At 56.8% G+C, this 19019-nt stretch overlaps 1 protein-coding gene across 5 annotated transcripts in view; it reads right to left on the reverse strand.

Annotated features, from left to right (window-relative positions):
* Positions 1-962: 962 nt before the first annotated feature.
* The window catches only part of Aspscr1 (ASPSCR1 tether for SLC2A4, UBX domain containing), a 35196-nt gene continuing 17139 nt past the window's right edge, over positions 963-19019 (reverse strand). For 4 of the 5 annotated variants that reach the window (XM_021637478.2, XM_021637479.2, XM_060386238.1 and 1 more), the window contains exons 8-16: positions 8249-8388; positions 8008-8089; positions 7172-7238; positions 6476-6538; positions 6030-6082; positions 1677-1728; positions 1393-1462; positions 1147-1322; positions 963-1058 (exon numbers count right to left, since the gene is read on the reverse strand). In XM_021637478.2, the coding sequence (XP_021493153.1) occupies positions 1045-1058; positions 1147-1322; positions 1393-1462; positions 1677-1728; positions 6030-6082; positions 6476-6538; positions 7172-7238; positions 8008-8089; positions 8249-8388 (717 nt within the window). In that variant the 3' untranslated portion in view covers positions 963-1044. The remainder of the gene's footprint in view (positions 1059-1146; positions 1323-1392; positions 1463-1676; positions 1729-6029; positions 6083-6475; positions 6539-7171; positions 7239-8007; positions 8090-8248; positions 8389-19019) is intronic. The other variant, XM_060386237.1, reaches the window with a different exon arrangement.

Here is a 19019-nt window from a genome sequence, read left to right on the forward strand (position 1 = left end):
GCGCCGACCACCGGTGGAGGCAGAGCCAGGGCACCCGGGGAAGAGGCCTGGAGAAAGGTGCTCCTGTACCCCTGCCCTGCCCAGCTGCAGGCTGCGCCCTCAGACAGGGAATTGTGAGGCCTTCCTGTCCAGGCTTGAGCCCTCTGATGAGCCCTCAGTTTCTCCAGAAACTGGCCTACAGGTACCCCTGTAGGTCTCAGGGCCCTTACTGGAGCTTGAGAAGTTCCTCTCTGACAGAGTGCGGTGTGCAAATAGCGTGCAAATAGGAGTCAGGAGACGCAGTTACCCCGTGACAGGGCCCAGAGGCAAGGACCATGAGTGTCAGCACAGTGGTAGAGGTGGGGTGGGAGGTCAGGTGGGGAAGGCATAGATAATGTGAAGAGACAGCTGCTACTTTCACAGCCTAGAGCAGACTTTGAGGGCAAGCTCTGGCTGCAAAGCCCAGGCTGGACTGAGCTGCCCTGAGGGGCTGGAAGTCCTACCCCCCAAATGCTGTGGGTCTGTGGCTCCCAAGCACTGGAGAGTGAGTGGGAGGTGGGAGAGCTTCAGGAAGTGCTGGCTGGTGGGACACGGGGCTTCAAGCAGCTTACGTGGCAGAACTGGCTGTGCAGTCCCATGAAGGTGTGCTAAGAGGGCTAGCAGAACACCCCAGGCCACACACAGCCAAAGGTAGCTTTGTGGTTAGGTGCCTGGTTCCTCCTCTCTGGCTGTATGCTAGAAGCTTGCTATGGCCCCAGGTTGTAGGTAATTTGCCAAGGAGGCTTCCTCCTTCATATCTGTCCAGTCTGTAAAGGGGCTCAACAGGTCAGCTAGAAATGAAGAGGAAGCTGGCTGCCCAGGCTCCTGGCCCTTCCAGGCCCTTCAGGAACACCCTGTGGTCCAGCCAAACTCCCTTTGCGTGGCAGTGGGTGAGAGCTAGAGGGAAGCCTAGGGCCTTTTGTGCAGAGAAGAGAACCGGGGCCTTGAGAGAAGCGCGAGTCTTTATTCCTGCTCGGGGTGGGTGGGGTCCGGTGGCTGTGGTGGGCAACTCCAGCCTGGTAGCTCTCACCTCTTGCCAGCTGTGATGCAAACACCAGGATGACCACGCGCCCCCAGGTTCCTGCCCAGCCACCCTGCCCCACCCCGGCTAGTCCACGGCAGCAGCACCTGGCAGCTTCAGCCACTTGGGCACCTTGCCCAGGCTTCTCCTCACAGGCTGGGCTGTCCCTTGGATGGGCTCTGGGGGCCTCGGTGCCTCCTCCTCTGTGACTGGCTCAGACTCCAGGGACTCAGGGTCAGGGGCTGGCAGCGGGGATGGGGACCTGGCAGCCCGGGACATACACCTAGGGGTGAGGAGCCAAGGTTAGGTGGTGGGCACAGCCTTGGAGGGCTCCCAACCCCTCAGGAACTTACCTGGCCACCAGCACATCAGCCACAGATGGGGAGACGGTGTGCTCTAGCAGTGCAGGCTCCAGGTAGAGACCTTCAAGGCCAGAGCCTGCCCTCAGCCACGGGTGAAACCCGCCCTTCCACCCACACACTGCCAGCAGGGAGGTGGGTGCTGGGCTGCACCCCCAGGCCCACGTGAGGACCGTCACAGAGTGAAAGCCTTCTAAGGCATCTTGCTTTGGGCATCAGGTAAACTGGGGTTCAGGGTGGGCCCTGCTGGCAGGGGTCAGAAATGAAGCCTCACTCACCCGTGGGTTCTTCAGCTCCAAAGTGCACAAGGGCAGCAGGGAAGAGGTTTGCCTACAGGAAAGGCAGGGAGCAGGGAGGGCTCAGGCGGCCAGGCAGACAGTGCTTATCAGGTTCAGGTTTCCCAAAGCAGACTCCGCCCCTTCCTGTGGCCCTCTACCCATCACAGACCACAGGGTGGCTAAGCACCAGTTAGGAGCCCCACTTCTCACTGGTGAGAATTATGTTGTTCCTCACATCCCACTGCCCAGCTGCAGCACCAGGAAATTTTTGATGTCACCTGAGTTTATGACTTGGGGACATCTTGCCCAGGGGGTCAGAGAAAACACAGGGTTGAGCTGGGGTGGGGGACGGGGTGGTCTGGGTTTCCCAGCCTGACACTGTCTAGGAACATAAGTGGGAGAAAGAAATCTGTGTGGCTGCCCCATTGTCATACCACCCTTCCCCCCGTTTATGTTAAAAAAAAAAAAAAGAAGAGTGAGGGGCTGCTGCGGGTAGGTGTGTCTCTGTGGTAAGGAATGTACCCAGAGCCACTGGGAGACAGGAAGGAGTACCCTAGAACAGGCCCAGGCAAGAGGCAGCAGGCTGGCTCCCAGAATCAAGCTGTGTGAGAGAAGCCATGTGCTAGAGGCTTCCGAGACACACCAGCCCAGGCAGGCTGTCACCTCTGGACTAAGAAGGAAGCTAGAGCCAGGACCAGCCCAAACTCCTCCTGTCCCACCCAAACAAAGGTAGTGCTCTGAAAACCCAAAGGAATGCCTGGGATCAAAGGCTCCTACACCACACCTATCCAAAAGCACACCAGTACCAATTCACTGGTGCTACAGCTGGGCAGTGGGACCTGAGGGCGACAACATCCACACAAATAAGAAGCGGGCGCCTGACTGGTGCTATCAGAGTGGGCAGAGGGGATGGTTTTTGTTTGTTTGTTTTTGTTTGTGCAGCAACTGGCCCTACTTTCTTGGGCACAGGTATGGAGTGAGAGCTCTCTGACACCACTGGACACAGGCACTGAGGCCTCCTCAACAGGGTGATTGTGCAGCCCGGGCCAGAGAGGTTCGAGAGGCTCTAGTATCACACATTAGAATGTTTTTTTTTGTTGTTTTTGTTTTGTTTTTTTTCCAGCCTCTGTGCCCAAGGGAGGTGGGGGCTAGGGCTGGGCTGGCTGACGTGGCCAAAGGCTGAGGGCAGCCCTGAGTCTGGCAGGACTGGGAAGGGGCTGCAGCTGCAGGCTGAGGGCATTCTTTCCGCTCGGCTCCAGGCTCCAGTGAGTGCCACAGGCTGGAGGGGTGGGCGGGGTGGGTGGGGCTGGGGGATGTTAAAAGATTAATAAGAGCAAGCTTCAAAGGCCGGGCCTAGGAACACTGAACCTCAGCTCCAGCCGGCAGCAGAGGGACAAACAAGGGCGGTGAAGACTTTGAAACGCAATTGTGAGGTCTGCGATCAAAGCAGCACGAGAAGAGGCCTGTGGGGTGGGCGGGGGGCTGCCCTAGCCCCTGGGAAGGCGCCAGAAGGAAGCCAGATCCACGCAGGGGCATGGAGAGGACACTCTAGAGCCCTCCTTATCCCAGAATGGCTGGCCTGCCTCCCACCAAGATAGCCTCGCAGTGGCCATGGCCACCTTCTCACTGACAGCAACTTGGTGGGGTTCACAGGCAGGTTCTGGGAGCCGGGCTGGCACACACACAAAATCTTGTCTGTTTTCTACCACCACCAGTCAAGAGGCCTCCCTTGGGAAGTGACTGAGGAGGAGTTGCCGTGTGGCAGCTCCAAGGCTGGACCCTCACCCACAGAGCCTGGGAAGCCCAGAGAGGGCCAGTAGAACCCAGAGCAGCATGAGAGGGAAGGCCAGCAGTGAGCTCTGTCCCCACATGCCTATACCCAGCTCCAGATTGGGGAAGGGTGCCGGGAGAGGATTTGCTGATATCAAGGCTAATCAGTTTAGGCTGAGTCTTAATACAGACTCAAAAATGCCTCCTGAATCCCATTATTCGCTCTGCATTTGTAGACTGGCCCTGCAGCTGGGTGTCCTGGACAGGATGAGCGTCTGCCCTCTGCAGGACCACAGGAACATATCCCAGAGTAAGGCTGCCACCCTTTCTCCCATACAAGGCTGAGGCTGCCCTGTGTTCTGGAGCTGCCTGCCTGCTCCAAGCAAACACCAGCTTCTGTCAGAATCAGGCTTGTTCACGGCAGGGCAGGGAGCAGTGGGACAGCCTGTTGCTAGGGTCTCCTTCCAAGGGAGAGTGGGCTACACTGGGTGGTAGAAGACAGGGAAGCCCAGCTGGGGGACTCACTGGTTCCCTTACAGGCTGGATATACCTGGAGTACCTTGGGCATGGTTCTCACTCCTTCCTCTCTCTGAACCTGAAGATAAGACACCCTCCAGCTTGGGGCAGGAAATCAGAAGAATATGGGGAAGGGGATCCGCCAGGTCCCTAGGACCAGCTCCTCTCAAACGAATCCTTTCTGTTGCCCTTCATGCCCGCTTGCTTGGGGTCCCAACAGAACAAGGGACAAATGGACAGAGACCATCCCAAACAACAGAGATTCCAGCCTCTGCTCGCTCCCTGCCCCACACTGGAGCTGAGCACTGGCCAGGACTCCAGGCTCTAGTCTACTCTCTGCCCTCAGGCCCCCAGGATGACTTCGAGCTCAGGGGGAGGAGGGATGGCAGTGGCAAATGATCAGCAGTTCCCAGGATACAGGAGGGGGCAAGAAAGGCAAGACCTCTCTCTCCAAGCTTCAGAAATCACATCAGCACAGGTGGGGATGGGTGCACAGTCCCCAGGCTTCCCCCCCACCCCCAGGCCTCCCCTCCGCTTTGCTCAACTTCCCTCCCTGTGGCACCAACAAAACACTACTGATCTCTCAACACTACTGAGCAAGGAGGTGGGTTGGGGCAAAGCAAGGAGAGTGCTCAGGCTCAGAAAGTTTATAGTGCAAGTAGGAGTCTGCTCCCACTTTTCTGTGGTTTTAGTCCTTGCTGCCCCCACTGCCCTGAGGAAGCCCTTGCTCTCCTGTGCCGGCGGCATCCCTACAGGCAGCCCGTAAGTCTACTGCAGACCGCTCCTGGGCAGCAGAGCCCAGCCCTGTCAGACAGGAAAGCTGTAGCTTCCAGGGCTGCTGCCCGCTCGCCTACCGGAGGGGGCGGGCTTCTTTCCCTCAGCAGCAGGCAGAGATGCCACCCCTTGGGAGGCCCTGTGGCTCCAGACAGAGCTGACAGAGCTGAAAGGAGGCGGCTGCTGGTAGCAGGGGCAGAGTGTCACCAGGAATCAGGCAAAGGCGGATGAGAGGCACCCTGGGCTTGGGGAGGGGGCATGTGAATCCAGAACTGGGGAGGGACTGGGCTCGGGCCCTCAATCCCAAAGCATCTTCCAGATCCAATGTTTATCAACAAGCTGGCCAGGGAGGTAGGGAGGGGCAGAGATGAAAAGAGAGGGCTGGCGCCTGGAGGTTCATAGCCGGGGAGGGAACCACAGGGTCACAGCCCGCTCTGGGGTACCTCCCTGCTGTTACTCCCCAGGGCATGTGGCTCCACTGTTTCCTTCAACAGTCTCTGGTAGCTTCCAGCCTGCTCCCTGGCCCAACTCACCCCAACGGTGGCAACTCCAGGCCGCCAGTGGAGCCTGTCACCCCCAACCCAGACCTTTGTAGAGGCCTTCAGGCACCTCTGTTGTTAATTAAAATATCTAAAGACTTTGAAAAGGAAACCATTAGGCCAGAGGGGCTAGGGAGGCCCCAGCTGCTCTCCCAGGGGGCTAAAAAACAAGGCATTCATTTCTCCCGCTTTACAGGGCGCAGGGTCAAGGAGCCTCTCTGCCTTGGAGCTCCCAGAGCCTCCACAGGCCCCATGGAAAATCCTGGGGCCAACCATGGCATTCCTACCAGGCACCAGCAAGGCCTGGGGAGGGGGTGGGGGAAGGTTAGCTCAGGAGAAAGTGGCAGAGATAAGGGCCAACAAGCAGCCAAGGATGCCAGGCCTGTTGGGGCTCTACCACTCCTAGACAAGGCTGCCAGGCCCCTTCCTCGCCTAGATGCTACGAAGCTGGTGTCATCCAGCAGCCCAGAGGCCAGGACCTCCAGGCGGCCCCAGCTGAGGACAGCAGGCCAGCTAGTTGGGCAGGCCCATCCCCACCCTGGGGCCAGGCAGGAAGCGGAGGAGGCTGGAAAGCCCTGTCAAAAGAACTTGAGAGGCGCACTGCTCCCTCTGAATTCACCGGCTCTGAAAGGCTTTATTACCCACCGCAGCGCCTGCCAGTGTGCTCCTTCCCAGCCCAACCGCAGCAGCCAGCAGCCCGTCCTGCCCTCCCAGCACAGCCAGCCCCAACAGCACCCCACGAAGCAACTGGTACCTGAAAGAGAGTCAGCGCGTGGTCATCCAGGACCATTTTGGGAGGAGCGATGACTGTGGAGAGAGGGGATGGTCTTTCAGGATCCTGGTCACCCCCCACCTCAGGGCAGACAGGCCTCGGCAGGCACTTGTGAGCTGCCTCTTAGGTTGCCCACCCACCTCTGCTGCTCACAGGGGTCCTCACCACCTTGACAACTATGCTCCAGGATCCAGCCTCCCTTGTAGCCTGAGCCACAGGGTGGGGCTGGGAAAGAGTCCAAGCGGGGAGCTGGGCACTGACACCCCCTCTGAGGGACCGCAGGGCTGGGTAGCTAGACTACTTGGCTTCTAGAGCAAAAACATGTCAGATCCCAGCTCAGAGAGAAGGTCACACCTTGAAGACTAAAAAGGGGGAAAGAGGGCCAGTGCCCGATGGAGGCCAAGGCAGGCCAAGCAACAGGCACTTACACAGGTGAAAGGAGAGCTCGGGGTTCCCCAGGTGGCTCCTAACGAAGTCTCGCAGGTCCCCAACTGTGGAGAAAGGGGCACATCAGCAGACATGACCTTTCCAACACTCACTGCTCACAGTCCTGCTGGGGCTTCAGGACACCGGCCAGGCCATCCCTGGCCGTGCAGACTTGTGGCCACCGAGGTGGCAGACGTGGGAACTCAGCAGTGTACTCCCCCATCCTCGGTGCTGAGCCAGGCTGGAATCACAGTGCAGACTGCTTCTAGGACCCCATCCTGATGCATGAGAGGCCTGCCCACTGACAGCCATGCCAAGCCAGGCCCACAGCATCCCCAGCGCCTCCTGAGCCCTGCCAGGGTATGAAGCCCCTCAGCTCTAGAACTACTCGGGCCTCACTGTCTTCACTGTCACCAGGGTCCACTCCAGCTCTGGTGACTCAGAGGCTTCTTACCTGCTCAACACTGGGACCATGAGCTGTGGGGACAGGATGAGCCTCTGTTAGGAGAACGAGCCCAAGTCCTGAACTGTGCCTGGGTCCACGCAGGCTGCAGCCTCAGAGCCATTTGAGTGTCATATGGAGAGGGTAGCAGCCTGCAACCATCCCATCTCCCTGGAGCTCCAAAGGCAGGAACTGCAGTCCTGCTGCAACCCAACAGGGGCACAGTGGCCCTCCCCAGGCCACTGCAGGTACTCACCTGTCTCACTGGGGCGGAAGAAGCCCTGCAGGATGTAACGGTCAGGAAACAGGACCCTCAGTGCCACCTGCTCAGGAACAAGCAGGGCAGTCAGAAGGAAGGCAGAGTTATGCCCAGCACAGGGGAGGGGGTCTCTGCTCAGTTCTCACTACAGGAATTGTCAGCTACCCCAGGACCAGTTTTCCCCATGCTCCACGAGAGAAAGGAGTCTGGTGCCCAAATGTGTGGACACATGTGCTCTAAATGCTCACCAGGCTTAGCACGGTGGCACACTCCCATCACCTGGTGACAGGAGCTCAGGGTCACTTCTATCTCTAAACTAAACTTGAAGCCAGCCTGGACTGTGTGAGCCCTTGCCAAACGGATGGATGGATGGATGGATGGATGGATGGATGGACGGACGGATGGACAAATGAACACATTAACAGAATACACCCTGTGTGTGCTTTCGGGTCTGCTGTTGGCTGGGTGTGGTGGTGTATATGGGAATCTCAATGCTCAGGCAGTGGAGGCAGAACACTAAGTTCTGAGCCCACCAACTAGCTACAACAAAACACACACAGGTGGTTTTTCATCCTAGGCTACGGGACAGGCGTGTTAGAGCATGTGCACAGTAGGTGCAAGGCTGAGTTCACTCTTCAGCACTACAAGAAGAAAAAGGACCTTTTCATCATAAAATGTCCAAGGATCAGTCCGAGCTTCAGGTACACAGGCCTGATACCTACCCAGCCCGGGGGTACCTGTTCCGTGTGGTGCGCTTGGGACTGCCTACACCGTGAAGGAAGGACCTGTGAGGCGTGTCCTCCCTACAGGAACTTGGGGAAGCCACTGCTTACCTTTGGGTAGCGCTCCAGTTTCTCTTTCATCTGGGCTTCCCTGAAGGCCTTGGTCACTAAGGGGGCTTCTTCCAGGCGTTTTCTGTGGTGAAGAGGGCCAGGTCTGTCTCAATAGACAAGCTCCTCACCCTGAACCCAAACGCAACTGCCTTCCCCTTGCTCTCCAAGGCCCCAAGAGCGTAGGAAGGGACCAGGGACAGAAGGAAGCCATGGGAGATGACTACAGGGCCAGGGCACCCACCGCTCACTCTTGAGCTGGGCCAGGCGTCTCCTCACATCATCCACGGTCACCTCAAAGAATTCGTCAGGCACCTCCGCTGGCCAGGGCTGCAGCAGGTCCTCCAGGTCAGGGTGGCACACCACGGGGTCTCGGTCAACAGGCTGCGAACACAGGGAAACACAGGGACCCGGCGGGTGTCTCCACGGCTGGAACAGCCATAGGGACTCTTCACCCAGAAACCATTCCACAGCCTTTGTGCAGCACAGGGCGAGAGCAGGGCCCTGAGGAAGTGGGCGTAGTAGCACACACCTGTAATCCCAGCACTCAGAGAGGCAGAGGCAGGTAGATCTCTGTGAGTTGGAGGCCAGCCTGGTCTACAGAGTGAGCCCAGAACAGCCAAGGCTACACAGAGGAGCCTTGTCTCAAAAACAAAAACCAACAACAACAAAAGATAAAATAGAAGCCCTGATGCTCAGCCCTCAGTGGACATCAGTGCTGCCCACGGGAACGAGACTTCAGAGCAGCCAGGAAGTATCCTAACATACTCCTTGTTTCAATGGAAGAACCTCAGCATCAAGAAACCAACTTGGGGAGCTCCAACCCCTGTTGGAGGCCACGTCAGGGGTTCCAAGAAGGAGGAACAGTGGAAGCCACCAAATTAGAGTGTTGGCAAAAACCCCAGCCAGCTGCCCCTTCTGCCCTCTCTCGGCCACAGCCCCAAGCCAGGCCGACTCCACCTCTCCCTCCCTGGGGAGCAAGCTGGCCTTTCCTCTGCCCACCCAGGGACAGAGGAAGGGACAGCGTCAGTCCTAATTGGCATCAATGGCAGTGAAAATTACAAGGCGGGCCCAGTCTGCTTACGGTGCCCAGGAGAGTGGGATGCGACCTCCATGCTGGGGCTATTCCACGGGGCCAGCCCTGGCCAAGGTGCCAGCGGGGCTGCGAGAGCCCATGTTGGGCCCTGAACTGCGCACACCCTGCGGGCAGGTCGTCTGGCTCTGAAGACAAGGTCCCCCTTCCTGCTCTCCAGCAGCCTCTCACAAGCCAGGGCTGGGCCGTAGCACCGCCATTCCAAAGACGACTTCAGGCCCAAAGAGGCTGGCCCTAGCCAGGACCAATACTCACCCTCAGTATGTCCACACCGGGTATACTTGGACACATGTCTGTTCCAGATGCCTCCTGGGAAGTGCCCTCATTAGCTACTGTCCATGGACACTATACCCTACAATCTACTAAACTGTCATCTTGCTCTACCCAGGGAGCCCATCTGACCTCGGGTTCCATGGCTAGGAACGGCTGGCTGAGGCCTGGGCAGGGGCCCTCAGGTGGCTAACCATGGGCCCAGGGGGCAGCTCTTTCAGAGCCACAGCCACTGCAGCCACTGCAGCCACTGCAGGCAGCCTGCTCCAGAGGCCTTCATAACACCATGCCAGGCGCCAGGCGGGCCCCGTGGCCACAGTGCCCGTGTTCCCGCAGGGATAAGAGCCCACTAGGGATCCAGGGGGAGGGCGGCCTGCAGGCACAGCCTGAGCTGTGAGCAACAGCGTCCATGGACAGCTGGTCTGGGCTGGGTGTTGGTAATCTGGGACCTGAAGGCAAACTTAGACGCAGGCTCAAAGATGGGAGCAGCTTGGGGCAGGCTCTCTTGCTGCCAGTTCTGGACCGTCCTTAGGAGCAGCCTGGGGGCAGCAGGGACACCAGCCCGCACTGCCCAGGGGCTGCTGAATTTAATCAGAAAGATAAAACTGGCATCTTTCATTGTTTTGGACCCTTCTGATCCCTGCTTTACTCAGGAAAATGATCTGCCACAAGCCCCAGGGAGCCCAGGGACCAGAAGGACAAAGAGCCTACTCAGGACAGCTCTGCCGCAACCCGGGAACACTAAGATGAAGAGTCTAAGGCTCCATGGTCTTCCTGATCCCTCACAAGGTCTACCGCTAGCCTGTAGGAAGCATCATGCTGCCAACAGTGGCAGCAGGCGAAGCCAGGGCACTCAAGAGTGAAGAAACTCCATCAACCCCACAATCCTCCCAAGAGCCTCCCTGCCAGAGCCGCTGGGCAAGGAGTGGCTGCAGCGGGGCAGCCACCAGTGTGGAGGCCACACAGCTGTCCCCCAGCCAAGCCTGACCCTGTTTACTCGGCTTGTTCTGCAAGTGCCCGGCTCCCATGCGCCATCCTCACAGCATTCCACTAGTGTTTATAGAGAGGTTCTGGGACAGAGAATTCAAGTTTGGAGATGAGAAGGAAGGAGAAAGGCACACAGGACAGCTGGGAAGGACAGTCAAGCCCGGCAAGGCCAGTGAGGCAAGCGGAGCATCGCTGGGGCCTGAAGGAGAAAAACGGGGCTGTCCTGCCACTCTCCCAGCTAATTCGGTGTTAAAACCCAAGATGATATCCTAGAAACCGGTGTTGTGGGGAGGATACAAAGGCTGTGTTCCTTGGGCTGAGCTGGGGAGCCAGAGGGCTCCTGGTAATCACAGCGAGAAGGCTGGGCAGAAGGCTCCCAAGGACAGCCAGCGAAGGGACAAGGGGCCCAGTGTGAAGGGCCTCGCCAAGAGCCTTTCCCCAGGAGGACCGTGCATGTTGGCCCAAGTCCTCAAAATAAACCTATAGGGTCAGGGCATGTCATGGTTGCTATGCGACTGGTGAAGAAATCGAGGCACAGCTGGCTTGCAAGTGTACACAGAGGGTGGTGGCCTCCCTGTCTGTGGGGCTCTGAGGGTCTAACACTGGGATGAAAGACCCCGTAAAGCCCACACAGGAGGCTTTGGCTCCAGGGAAGCTAGGACACAACAGAGCCTGAGTCTCGGCTGGCAGTGAGGGTCTTGCACACTGACCAGAAAGGAGGCAAAGGTGGGCAGGAAAAAGCCAGAAGAGCGGAGCAAGGCAGAAGGCAGTAGTCTCCCAAATCCCACATCCACAAACTCCACCACACCTGGCCCCGAGCACCTGAGAGCCAGGACGCAGGATGCACACAGGAGAGAGCCCTATGAGGCAGGTGGGTGCCAGTGTGCACAATGTCCCCTGGAGCCATCCCAGGGTCGGCGGGAAGCAGGGAGCAAGGGACCACGCCGAGCACAGAGCCTTTGGGAAGAGGGCTCAATGGACCCTGGCCTGGCCAGCCATGGCAGGGTCTGGTGGCCACAGGACACCCTACTCATATCAGAAATAGGCCTGCCGAGGTTTCCTTTTTGGACAGTGATTTTCCAGGACATGATGACAGATGAAGAAAAAATGTGAACACTATTTAGAGGTGACCTCAATCTCCGATTTTTCAGCTTTTCCATGGACCTGCCCCCCTTTGCTTGCTTTTCCTCAGCCAGCCGGCACTGACAATGGCTTTGGGAAGAGGGAATGCGAAGCGTTTCCCCTTGAGGCTTTGAGCTTAAATGAATCACTTCAAGAGGGATGCAGGCCAAACCTCCAAGTTACTCACAGGGCTCAGCCACCCTTGGGAGGGAGGTGCCTGAGCACATGGACACCATCAAAGGCCCTGGACGGCACAGCCGGAGACAGCTGTGCCAGAGGAAGGGGCCAGACCAACTTGGGCTTGGGGGCGGCACAGAGGTGTGCGCTCTTACCACCACCTCCGGGATGACCGCCCAGCAAGTGGACAGATGGCACCGAGGCAGGCTTGCATTCTCCTGGAGCTGTTCAGCTTCTCTGCTGTGGGTATGAATTACTTCCATGTCAAAGAAATGACCAAAGCTGTTTTTAAAAGAAGAAAGCACAGCCGGGCGTGGCAGTGCACACCTTTAATCCCAGCACTCGGGAGGCAGAGGCAGGTGAAGCTCTTGAGTTTGAGGCCAGCCTGGTGAGTTCCAGGACAGCCAGAGCTATACAGAGAACCCCTACTTTGAGGTGGATAGGTGGATGGATAGATGGATGGATGGATGGATGGATGGATGGATGGATGGATGGACGGGTGACACAGTTGTAAACCCTCAGCCACAGCAGTGACACCTGAGCATTTGGAGCTGTTTTGTCCAGCCTCACAGGTGTTTATTACCTTCCAAAGTGATGGCTAGATCAGTGAAAGTAGGCCATGGCTAGGTCAGTGAAGGTAGGCCATGGCTAGGTCAGTGACGGTAGACCATGGCTCGGCCTGGCCTAGCCTGGCCCCTACTCCTGGGGGATCAGGAAAGAGCGATCTCCATGCTGGGATTGGTGGTGAGATTCTATGATTCCAGTACTCAGGAGACAGAGGCAACGGCAGAAGGACCTCTACGAGTTCAAGGCTAGCCTGATCTACATAGTGAGGTCCAGGCCAGCTCAGGCTAAATAAAATCTTGTCTAAAAAAAAATCAAAACAGCAACAAAAGATAAACATCCAAGATGGGGTCAAACACTGGAACACTCAACAGAAGGCAGACTGGAGCCAGGTTAGGTGGAACAGGGTCCTTGCTTGCCAGACCATTCTCTACCATGCCTGTCCAGTGAGCAGCGGGCCCCGGAGTCACTCAGTGAAGCACAAGCACCTGCAGAAGCACCCGGACAGGAACGAGGAGGGCTAGCTCAGCCGTGAAGAGCACGTACTGCAGAAAGCTGCAGTTCAGATCCCGAACTCACACTGCGTGGGGGGCTCACAGCTACCTGGAACTCCAGCTCCAGGACCAACACCCTCTTCTGGTATGTGTGGGTACTGCAGCCATGGACATATAACCACACACAGACATGCGCGTTATTGAAAATAAAATGAACTGAGCATGATGGCACATGCTCATCATTAACTCCAGCACTCAGCGGGCAGAGACAGCTAAATCACAGGGCATTGAGACTAGCATGGTCTATGCAGCAAGTTCCAGGCCAGCTAAGGATACAAAGTAAGACCCTGGTTCCAAAACAGGCAGACAAATAAATACAAATAAAATCTTTTAAAACCCCAGCCGCTCAGTTGGCCACTGCAGAGCCTCAGTGGACTTTCCACTGAAGGTGTGGCCTGCAGCTCTCAAAAGAAGTGAGCCTGGTGCTCAGAGCCCGAGCACTCTTCATAAACACCCAGGCACAGCAAGCGCACAGCCAGCCCGCAGAGATGACAGAGGCAGGAGACCCTAGGCCAGAGGACAGCAAAGACAGAGTCCCCATTCCTGGACACGGGACTCCAACCATGCAGACACCTGCTACCCTGCCCTGCCGACATTCATGGATCCCGGTGGGTTCTCTCATTATGTTTGGCACAACCATCACCTCATACTTCCCAAACCCTACTGCAGATCTCTTCCAGCCCCAGCCCAGGGTACCGAGGGTGGAGGCCAGACTGTGTGAGCAGGGCATGTGGGGCAGACGTGAAGAAAATCACCCCCCTGAAGGGGCAGGCAGGCCAGGGACAAGCCAGTCCTGCCCAGGAGGATCCAGGGCCTTTGATCAGGGTTGGCCCCTGTGCCAGCTGCTGGGGAGGCCGCAGGCATGGGGGTGTGGATGTGCTGTGATCGGCGGCCTCCTGGGCTGTGGAGGGACTTCAAAGGACATGGCCAGGGGGCGCCGGGCAGCCCCAGCCTCTCCCAGAGCCCGGTTCTGATCGCCAGTAAAACTACCTTCTAATAATTAATGTCTGACATCAAAGGCAGGAACCGCCAGGCTCTGTGAACCATCCCGGGCCTCAGCGAGGACCTGCCTGTATTTTATCCTGTCTCTTTCTTCTGAGTCTTTATTTAAATCCAAAAACCACACACAGGCAAAACATTAATGGGAAACTTGGAAACTCTTTTTGATTACTAAAGTGTACCTTTGAAGTTCCCCAAAAAAGTTCTGTTTTGTTCCCGTCCCCCTCCCCCCCCAAGACTGAGTAGGGACACAAAGCAGACGCATGTGGCCGGCCAGCCCTCTGGGTGTGGGGCTGTTGGTGACAAGAAGCGCAAGGCAAGGGGGAGGAGGGAGCCCCACAATCAATCAGCTGCCCAGGCTCGCAGATCAAAGGCTGGAGGAGCGCGGCAGAGCACACACCCTCCAGGGAGCAGCCCCGCTGGCGGGGGCCCTGCGCTGTGCTGGGACCCTGATGCAGGGACAGTGACTGCCTGCCTCACCAGACTGACTGCTCTGGACTGCTGCACCCGCTCACCCGCTCACCCGCTGCACAGCAAACGGGCTCAAGCTGGAGCCAGAAACTGAGGACGGGCACCTTAGGGTGGAGAAAGACAGATGCCCCTTCAACAGAGGCGACCAAGGCGCTGCCACCAGCCAGTCCGAACCACATGGATCGGTTTTCAGGCTGACTCTGGACCCAGGAACTTCGTACTAGGCAGATCTGCAAGGTTTCCAAAATGACAGGTGCCACCACTCCAGGACGAATTACTCTACAAAGCCAGTTTTGGGGTTCAGGGCCATGAGCAAACAAATAAGCAAGGCACTGAAGAGGCAGACAAGAGTGAACACCCATCCCCTCAGGTGTGGAGGCCGGGCAGGAGTGAGAACCACAGGCACAAGTGTCAGGATTCAAGCTAACCAGACGGCCACTGGCCGCCCAAGGCATGTCTCTGACCAACAGCGTCAGCCCCTCAGCAGTGGGGTCAAAGAACCTTGCCATGTGTTCTAATACACACCATTACACCCTGAAGTCATGAACTGTCCTCAGAGCCACTAGATGTGGGACCCCAACAGGAAGCAGGGTCCCTCTGCATGATGACCAGGGCTGAGCACCGTGCTTACCCCAGCTCCCACAGTACTGGACACAAGCACTAAGCGGTGAGACCCGGGCCAAGCGGGTGCGGGAAGCACACGCAGCTCCCACGGTACTAAGCTACACTGGTGAGACCCGGGCCAAGCAGGATGTGGGGAGGCCTTTCCTCAATATGCACTGGTCCCTGGCAGCACACACAGGAAGCAAGGTGGGAAGCGAGTATTAGCCATACAGACAAATTCCCCGAAAAAGGCACACCTTGGATGGGGTACTTTCCAGGGAGTGGGAAAGTTAAAAGTCAGTCACCCTTACAAAAGTTACAAGGGGACCCTGTCAGAATCCCAGCAGCAGCAGGAGATTCAGGAAAGGAAGGCAGGTACTACAGCTAGGCCTGCCTACGCTGGCAGGCACGCTGGCTCGGCCTCAGGCCAACTAGGTGCTATCACTTCCTGCCCCTGTCCAACACTGGACTCTTCTGGTCTCCAGCCTGTACTAGGGCTGTCCACGGCCTCATCTAGCTCCTCCAAAGTCCACAGGTGCCTTGACCATTTCATCCTACAAAGGATGCTGAGGAAGCTGATGCCTAAACAGCCTCACGAGAGGCTGCAAGCAAACAGAGAACAAGGCAGGAACAGCCAGAACAAGTCAGACACAGGGTCAGGGAGCCCTCCAGAGATAGGGCCTGAAAAGGCCAGGCCATGATGCCACACAGGTGTGCTCAGGAGCACATGACACAGGTGATGTGCACAAGCCTTGAGAACAGACTACCCTGCTGGCCTGGGCCGGCACAGACCTTCCAAGACTCTGAAGAGACAGGGAGTAACTGTTGGCTCCTGATGTGACACAACCAGAGGCCATTGGAGCAGAGACTTGGTCCAGGAGTCACGGCGTAAGATGAGCAGTGATGCCTGGGCCTGATACGCAACTGCACTTGGCCTTGGAGTCTCCCGAGGCACTCGCATACAGAAGGGGGAACGTTAAGGAAGACGGAACTCACTGAGGCAACTTTTATCAGGCCCTTAGCCACGCTGGGGTAAAACCTTTCTGGGCCACAGCTGCTCTCCCCCATGCCTTGCCCGGGGTGGAAGGCCTCGCTCCTTTGTTCAGGGTCACAGATGGGTGAATACCTGCTCCACACGTCATCCCAGGAAACATCACACAACAGCAGGGCACACGGGCGGGGTCAGCCATGCGCTAACATTGAACACTTTCTTGATTCCCAGGGTGGACAAAGAATGAGAAAGAACAGAAAAGGAAAGGGGCGGGGGAGGGGGGGTGGAAGTTCGCCCTGCCAGCCTGTCTCTCCCACAACCACACATGCAAAGGTCAGGAGTAAACTGTCAGTTAACCTAAACTTATGAGGCACATCTCTAGAAACTGGCATGACAGCAAGAATGGCTTGACCCAAATTTACCCAAAATCTCAAACGTGAGGGCTGCCAGCGCTCACAGACCCATCAGTGCAGAAAGGGCTGCCTGCAGACTTACATCTGCAGAGAAAAACTGCAGAAAAATCAGGGGAAAGCCCTTAGTTTGCTAACAACTGTTTACAGCGAAGCTACAGAACGCTCCAAGGTCAGGGCAATGCCTTCACCAGGACTGCCATGACTCAAGGGACACGAGAGACTCAGAGACAAGACGGGTCTGACACTGAGAAAACAAGCTCAGGACTGTCACAGAGACCCCAACAAACATGGGAGCAGACTTCCGGGAGCTAATACAGGGCCATCCGTGACAGCAGGAACCCTGACACTGCTCCTCACAACACAAAAGTAACCTCAAGTGTTCACGTCCTACGTTAAAGGACACAAGAACCACACAGGAGGAAATGTGACGACCACAGCCGAGCTGACTCAATGTGAAGACGAAGTCTCCTCACAGTAAGCGCACACTCTGCATAGCTTCACGCCGTGTCCAACGGCACGTTCTCGGGACCTTGGCTAGCATCCTAAAAACTATGTGGAAGGGTGAAGTCCTTGAAGAGACGGGCCACTTCAGCACAGAGAGACAAGGAGAGACCTTGCAGGCACCATTCCCAGCGGAGCCTCAGCTGGAGCCAGCAGCTGAGGGCCCAGCCGTACAGACTGGAGGCCCCAAGGACAGAGTGAGACAAAGACAGTGCGGCAAAACTGGCTACGACCAAACACAGGGGACAGCCAGTGACTTCCAGCTCATACTCTGCACACAGAACAAAAATTAATACACAGTGGGGGTGCACACCTGTGATCCCAGCGCTCTGGGAGGCAGAGGCAGGCAGATCACTGTGAGGTCGAGACCAGCCTGGTCTATAGAGCCAGTTCAAGACAGCCAGGGCTACACAGAGAAACCCCGTCTCAGAAAATAATAACACAAAAGTCAAAGGAAACCAACGCCAGGAGGCATCACCTGGTAACTGAAAGCAGACAGATGAGGAACAAAGGCCCCACAGGTGCACACTCACCTGACAACCCGGCACTCGGGAACTCAACAGTGGCTGAAGGACAGCCACGGTACCAAGGCAAAGCTCAAGTGCCAAGAACTCAGGAGGGGTGTGTCAACCACAAGCAGCAACAACAAAGTGTCAGGAAAGACAGCTCTAAGCACTCAGCGGTGCTCACTGATCACGCATACGACCCAGGTTGGATTCCCAGCACCCATATAGAGCGGCTTACAACTGCCACACCACCAGCTCCAGAGGATCCAATGCCCTCTTCTGGCCTCTGTGAGCACACGTGAGCACGCACGCACACACTACACTCATCTCCCCGGCAACCATTAGATGCAGCAACAGCCCAGGGCACTGAGGAGCTAAGAGACGGCAGGCTGGTGGGAAGCATGTCCGCAAGCACAGCAATGCTGGGATCTGAAAGTGTGCTGGGCAAGGGGCAGGTAAGCATGAGGGTTAGATCTCAGCGTGAGCGGGGTAAAGCCGGGGCTGGAGATCTGCTCTGAAAGCACAGAGCTGCTGAGGGAGGCCCATCCGAGGGGAGAGAGGGGTGGAGAGGTGAGGCGCAGGAGGCACACGAGGCTCCGGAACGGCCCAGGAGGCTCCCTCCCCCCTGGCAAGCCTCTGCGATGGTTTCTGTATCCAAAGCTGCAGGAAATCTGAATGTAAGCCACGGGCCAGGACAGGGGGCTGTCTCTGTCGGCCTGTCCTCCTACAGCCCTTGATGGGACACCCTGTCTGCAAACACTAGTAACAGCAGCCTCAGCGCCTCCCCACCACGGGAATGTGAGCACAGGTACGAGCAGGGCACTCAGGAGAGGTGAGACTCGGGGACACTGTGTCTGCCCAAATCACCTTAGAGTGAAACAAGTGACAGCCTGAGCATCAGACTGGCTCCAGGCTCTGGGTCTGAGGACCAGGAAGCTGCCCTGCCAGTGATATCCCAGGCAGAAAACTTGTGTTGAATAAAAAACACCTGTCTCTAAGCCAGGCCTGGTGGCACCTGAATGGATGAGATAGGAGAGTTACAAGTTCAAGGTCATCCTGGCAGCATTCTCAATGTCCTATCTCAAGGAGATGCCTCAGTGGTTTTGACACTTACTAAACAGCCATGAGGAGGGGATCTCAGGTCCCCAGAACACAGATGTGAAGCAGGTGGTGGTGGCACATGCCTTTAATCCAGCACTCAGGAGGAGAGGCAGGCAGATCTCTATGAGTTCAGGGCCAGCCTGGTCTACAGAGCGTGTTCCAGGACAGCCAAGGCTACATAGAGAGACCCTGTCTTGGTGTGTGTGTGTGGGGGGGAGACAGGTGCGCATGACAGCCTCCAAAGGCAACAACAGGGGATCCCAGAGCAATCTAGTCACAAGATTAGTCACAAGGGTGAGCTGTGGGTTTGCCTGAGAGACCCTGCCTCAAGGAGTGTGGTGAAGAGTTGATCAAGGAGGACTCTGGACCTCAACCTCAGGTTTCCACATGCCTGTGTGCACATGTGCATACACACCCACACCCACATCGTGTACACTTGTGCCTACACACTTGCAAAACATGCATACATACATGTACACACACGAAAACATTAAAACAGTCACTTGTGTCACACAGCATTAATCCCAGTTGTCAGGAGGCAGACACAGGGAGGTCTCCATGAGTGAAGTGGCTGGCAGGATCTACACAGCAAATTCCATACTAGCCAGGGCTGCTAGTGAAACCTTATCTTTAATAATAATAATAATAATAATAATAATTTTT

Source organism: Meriones unguiculatus, chromosome 7 (assembly GCF_030254825.1).
Source record: "Meriones unguiculatus strain TT.TT164.6M chromosome 7, Bangor_MerUng_6.1, whole genome shotgun sequence".
Lineage (NCBI taxonomy): Eukaryota > Metazoa > Chordata > Mammalia > Rodentia > Muridae > Meriones > Meriones unguiculatus.